At 44.1% G+C, this 5,918-nt stretch overlaps 1 protein-coding gene across 2 annotated transcripts in view; it reads left to right on the top strand.

Moving 5' to 3' along the window:
* Positions 1-2,087: 2,087 nt before the first annotated feature.
* Mettl16 (methyltransferase like 16) overlaps positions 2,088-5,918 on the top strand; it is a 46,021-nt gene continuing 42,190 nt past the window's right edge. Inside the window, exons 1-3 of one of the 2 annotated variants that reach the window (XM_028759448.1) lie at positions 2,115-2,189; positions 2,388-2,474; positions 4,485-4,612. In XM_028759448.1, the coding sequence (XP_028615281.1) occupies positions 4,485-4,612 (128 nt within the window). In that variant the 5' untranslated portion in view covers positions 2,115-2,189; positions 2,388-2,474. Of the gene's footprint in view, positions 2,190-2,387; positions 2,475-4,484; positions 4,613-5,918 lie in introns of both variants that reach the window. The other variant, XM_028759447.1, reaches the window with a different exon arrangement.

Below are 5,918 nucleotides of genomic sequence, written 5' to 3'. Positions count from 1 at the left end.
ATTGCATGCATGTGGTGCACAGACAAACACAAACAAAACATCCACATATACAATAGTAATAAAGTATTCAAGAACACTTTTTTTAAAAAAGTTGTCGTTTTCACCGGGCAGTGGTGGCGCACGCCTTTAATCCCAGCACTTGGGAGGAAGAGGGAGGCGGATTTCTGAGTTCGAGGCCAGCCTGGTCTACAGAGTGAGTTCTAGGACAGCCAGGGAGGGCTACACAGAGAAACCCTGTCTTGAAAAACCAAAAAAAAAAAAAAAAAAAAGTTGTCGTTTTCATTTTATGTGTGTAGGTGTTTTGGCTGCATGTGTTTATTTCTGTGTATCATTTGTGTGCCTGTGGAGGTGCCGGAGACATTGGGTTCCCTGCAGCTGGGGTTGCAGATAGGTCTGAGCTGCCCTATGGGTCCTGGAAATTGACTCTGGATCTTTTGGAAGAGCAGACAGTGCTCTTAACCGATGAGCCATCTCCACGGCTCCATTTTTCTAAAGGATCTATTTTATTTTTATCGTATTTCTGTGTTCTGGTATAGGCATGTGAGAGAAGTGTCTGAGGAGGAAGAAGAGGGTGTCAGATACCCTGGAGTATGAGTTATAGGCTATGCTGGGCCACCTATCCATATCCACAAATCTATCCATTTCTTTTGCAAATCTTCAGTTACAAAAATCTTTAAAAACTAACTTGTATGAGTGTATGGCATAGGTGTGTGTGTATACATTTGTGAAAACCAGAAGAGGCCATTAGATGTCCTCTATCATTGCCTCCCTATTCCTTTGAGACAAAGTCTTTGAACTTGAGGCTTCTGTTTTTTTCTTTTCTTTAACCAGTAAGATCCAGGTATGCCTTACTTGTTATGTGGAAACTGAGGTCCAAATTCTGGTCTTCATGAGAACCCATCAAGCATCTCGACAGCCCACAGTTTATAACTATGCCTATCTATCATCTATCTATCCATCCATCCATATATCTACACACATACACACACACACACACGTATATATGTGCAAAGATTGACAACAAAATGCCTCAAGGCATAGATACAAAATGCCAGAATTTTATCCTTTCCTTTGTGAGTCCAGATTCAATGCTTTTTAGCCAAATCAGTTCCTTTTTGGAAAAAAACAAACAAAAAACAAAACAAAAAAAACCTAAAAGGGGTTTACTTTTACACGTATGGGTGTTTGCTTGCAGGCTCGTGTACCATGTGCATTCGTGCCTTCCGGAGGGCACTAGGGACTAGAGATACAGCTGGTTCTCAGTCACCGTATTGGGGCTGGGACTCGAACCTGTGTCTTTTGTTAGAGTAGCCAGTGCTCTTAATTGCAGAGCCATTTCCCCTCCCCCCACCACGCCCAAAACACTTCCTTCTTATTTTTTCCAAAGTACTTTCTTTTCTTTTGGTTCTTCGAGACAGGGTTTCTCTGTATAGCCCTGGCTGTCCTGGAACTCACTCTGTAGACCAGGCTGGCCTCGAACTCAGAAATCCGCCTGCCTCTGCCTCCCAAGTGCTGGGATTATGTGCCACCACTGCCCCGGCCCCAAAGAACTTTCTATGTGCCAGTTATTTATTTGCCCCTCTCACAGGTCTATCTGTAACTACTGACTGTGTCATCACGTAGACTTGCTGTACAGTATGTGTTAATTACCATCAAACCCAAGAGTATCCTTTTCTAGTCTTCCTATTTCCTGCCCAAGACTAGATTTAGTACGATTTAGAAAGGCTGGGGAGAGCTGCAGAAAACTACATTAAAAAAAAAAAAGTTTACAGCTTGGTGGGGTAGCTCACCCCTACAATCCCAGCACCCAGGAAAGCCAGGGGAGGAGGGTGGTTCCAAGTCCCTGACCAGCCTCCAGCACATAGCATAGTTCCAAGGCTGCGGACTATTGAGGGCGTTTCTCCAACTGCTAACCGAAAAAGACTCCGGGTCTACCACGCCCCCAAATCCTGGTGGAAACACGCCTCCATCTCCAAGTATCGCGACAGCCTCTTCCTTCTTTCGGCTTGGCCAAAAGTCTCGCGAGAGTAGCCTATCCAATCACGGCGCTGAGTGGCTGCGCAAGATGGCCGCGCGCTTGGAGCGTAGCATCTGCGTTTTTAGGAGCTTGGCTGTGTGAGTGGGTTGGGATTCTGCGCTTTTGCAGGCCCAGCCGCACACTCTGTCCGGCTACTGCATTGGCCTACGAGGTGCGTGGTTCAAAATCTCTTATCCGGTTGCGCACAAGGATCGCCTAAGAAGTGGATCATCTGTTTTTATCCTCTGGTTCTCGGATCCTCAGGGGCTTAACGTTGGATCAGAAGCCGGGGACCCGGGGCGGGTGTGTGCGCGAACGCAGGTGGTAGGTGGGAGGAGTTGAAGGAGAGATTTCCTCATCGCCCTTCTAGGCTGCTGTTTAGAGAGCGCTGAAACCGAGGCGGGAAGAAGGCGTGGATGAGCCAGAGAAGTGGCGGAGGATAAGTCAAATTTGTGAGGTGGGGACGTGAAGAGAAAACGGAAGTGTTGGGGCTGAGGTGGGAGACATCTGTTGAGTTTTCTGTTCTTCTTAAAAACTTAAAAAAAAAAGTTTGTACGTATAAATGTTTCGCCAGCATGTATGTCTGTGCACCGCGTGCACACTGCAGGCGGAGGCCAGAAGATGATGATATCATGGGACTAGGTTACAGATGGTCGTGAGCAGCCATATGGGTGCTGGGAATCGAACCCAGGTCCTTTGGAAGATTAGCCAGTGCTCTTGACCGCTGATCTGTTTTTATAGCCTCCATAGTTTGATACTATAAAAGCCAAATTTAGAGTATCTTATAAGCATCTGTATAAGAAGAAATATAAGCTTCTGTATTAGAAGAAATGATGCGTGAAGAGATAAAGGCCAAGAGGAACCCAGGAATTATGAAGTTTTAAAGAGGAAAGAAGGCTGGCCTCAAGGTCTTTTGGCTTTTAGACTCCGTTGAGCCTTTTTTGTTATTGAGACTCCCCTGGGCTGCCTGTTCAGAAAGAGAATGCTGTCTCAGTGGCTTATACAGTGGAAAATATTTCATAGTCATTCTCTTCGTTTTCTGTGGTTGATGACTGAACCCAGGGGCTTGCACATGCTAGACACATGCTCTGTCACTCTGAGCTACATCTCCTGGTGACTTAGTATTCTTTCCAGTCAACCAATAGTTGAGTGCCTCCTCTTACAGGCCTTGTTTTAAGTATTGGGGTACCTTAGTGAACAGATGTTCCCTCATGAAGTTTACTTGTAGGGAAGATTTTAAAAATTAAAACAAATGTGTGCCGAATGTCAAGTGAGTAAATTCCAAAGACTGAAGTCAGGGAGGTAATAAAGTGTGTGTTCCAGTTACAGAGTGTTTTAGTGAGGTGCTCAAGAAAGATATTAATAAGGTGGCATTTAACCAAACACCTAAAGGTGGGGATATGTTTAGTGTTTAGTGTATGTGCATTTCAGTGGGGAAAGCAATTCATGCTAATGGAACGTCAGGAAGTGCAAGTCCAGTGTGATGTGCACATTGGAATCACAGCACTCGGAGGATGCGGAATTCTGGACTAGCCTTGGGTACATAGTTCCCAGTGAGCCTGGGCTACTGGAGACCTTATGTAACAGCAGTAAGAACAGAAAGACAAGTACAAATAATCCTGAGGCACCTGATGGGCAAATGGCTCATAGGCCAGTGTGGCAGGAACAGAGTAAACTGGTGCTAGCAGATACTCAGTTAACTCTGAGGAAAGGGATGGATAGATAGAAATCCAGAAGTTAGTCATCTTGGGTGTAGCAGTCCTTGGTAGAGCATGTGTGAGCTACTGTGTTAAATTCCTAGTTGAAAAGTTTTTTTTAAACAAAAGTTAAAGAATCAGAAGGAGTGACTTTATTGAGTGTGTGTGCTATGACCTGAATAAATAGTGTAGAAAAATGAACTGAATTGGCCAAGATTGTAAGTGAACTTGGGTCATGGATGTTCAGTGGTCGTGCCGGTGAACTGTGTCCTCTTTAATGTGTTGCAGAGTCCTAATGCATCAGTATCTCTTGAACTTGTTAGAGGATTGCCTTTTTGTCCAGCATTACATGAAAGAAAGCCATTTCCCTTTGATATTCTTGAGGCCTGGAGACTGCCCTCGGTTTATGCTGCATTTTACTCCCATGTCTGTAAGGGGCATTGAATATTAGGGAATTAAAATACTGCGGTTTTTACCATTTTGTGCGTGTGTGTATGTAGTTCTGGAGATTGAACCCAGGGCCTTGAACATGTTGGACAAGTACTCTGCTGATAGCTGCATCCCCTTAAGGCGCAGGGTACTGCATGTGGCAGCAAGCTGGGTGTGCATGCTTTCCTCTTTGTGTGTGTTTGTTTCTGAGGCAGGGTCTCACATTGTAGCCAGACTGGCCTGGAACTCACTATGTAGCCCAGGCTAATTGCAAGCTTTGGAACTAAATATGCTGATTTCTTCTCTATCTTTTTCACATCCTCTTCCCTCTCTCTTTAAAGATGGCTCTCAGCAAATCAATGCATGCAAGAAATAGATACAAGGACAAGCCACCTGACTTCGCATATCTGGCATCTAAATATCCAGATTTCAAGCAGCATATTCAGATAAATTTGAATGGGAGAGTAAGGTAGGTGACTCATAAGTGGATGTGTTGTGACAGGAGGCAAGCTGGACTAACAGAAAACCTGAATGGTAGCCATGTGTATCTCATGAAAAGTCTCATGTGACTTTCGAACATGGATCATCCAGCATGGGGACCAATGTTTTTTTTTTTTTTTTTTTTTTTAATATCTAACAAATGAGAAAATTGGAAAGTCTCTTAATGGCTAGCTTCCTGTTTCTACAACAGAGATGCCAGTGTAACTCAGGCTAGGATTGTGCTTTGATCCCAGTGCTTGATGAATGTCAGAATGTCTTATTTTGAGGAAAGTGCTAACTAGAATGTTAAAGCTTACTCCAAGGATGTAGCTTAGTTGTTGCAGTTGACCTGGCATTCATGAAGCCCTATCTCTGTCCCTGAATAAACCAGGCGTGGTGGAGCACTCAGCGGGGATGACGGGGATGACAACATTTGGGAGGCAGGAGGATCAGTTCAAGGGCATCTTTGGCTACATACTGAGTTTGAGGCTATACTGGGTTATTTTGAGACTATTTCAAAACCAAAGAAGAAAGAAATTATTATTATTATTTTGGTTTTTCAATACGGGGTTTCTCTGTGTAGTCCTGGCTGTCCTGGAACTCACACTGTAGACCAGGCTGGCCTCGAACTCAGAACTCCTCGAACTCCTGCCTCTGCCTCCCAAGTGCTGGGATTAAAGGTGTGCGCCACCACTGCCCGGCCAGAAATTATGATAGTGTGAGAATGTTAGAAGATAAGTGTGTTATACCTGAGGTTACAGATGTACATAAGATCATGCCAGACTTGTCAGCAAGTAATCTTAACATACTCCAAAATCTTGTTCTTCAGTCTTTTGTTTAGTTGTGTATCAGTTGGTTTCCTGTTACTGTAGCAAATAGCAATCCTCGTAGGAAGAGAAGAGGCTGCAGTGGCTCAGAGGGCTGACGATTGTGCTCCAAGAAAAGTGACTTTGTTGTTGAGGTAGTGTGTCACGACTAGAAGCTTCTAAGGAACAGTTCATAGCTTAGGCACTGGGAAATGAGAAGAGAAGGGACAGGATCTCCTCACCCCTTTGGAGGTATGCCCTTAATGACTGAAAACACAAGGTTCTAAGGCTTCCTAAATGTGCCAAGCTAGAGACTGATCCTTTTTTTTTTTTTTTTTTTAAATCTCTTGAGTTTAATGCCAGCCTGGTCTACAGAGTGAGTTCCATGACATAGCTTCTTGACTGCTATACTAAAACCCTGTCTTGGGAAAAAAAGAAAGAAAGAAAGAAAGAAAGAAAGAAAGAAAGAAAGAAAGAAAGAAAGAAAGA

Source organism: Grammomys surdaster, unplaced genomic scaffold (assembly GCF_004785775.1).
Source record: "Grammomys surdaster isolate TR1022 unplaced genomic scaffold, NIH_TR_1.0 126278, whole genome shotgun sequence".
NCBI classification, from domain to species: domain Eukaryota; kingdom Metazoa; phylum Chordata; class Mammalia; order Rodentia; family Muridae; genus Grammomys; species Grammomys surdaster.
Note: the sequence above shows the minus strand (reverse complement) of the source record. Positions and strands in the feature narration are given on the sequence as shown.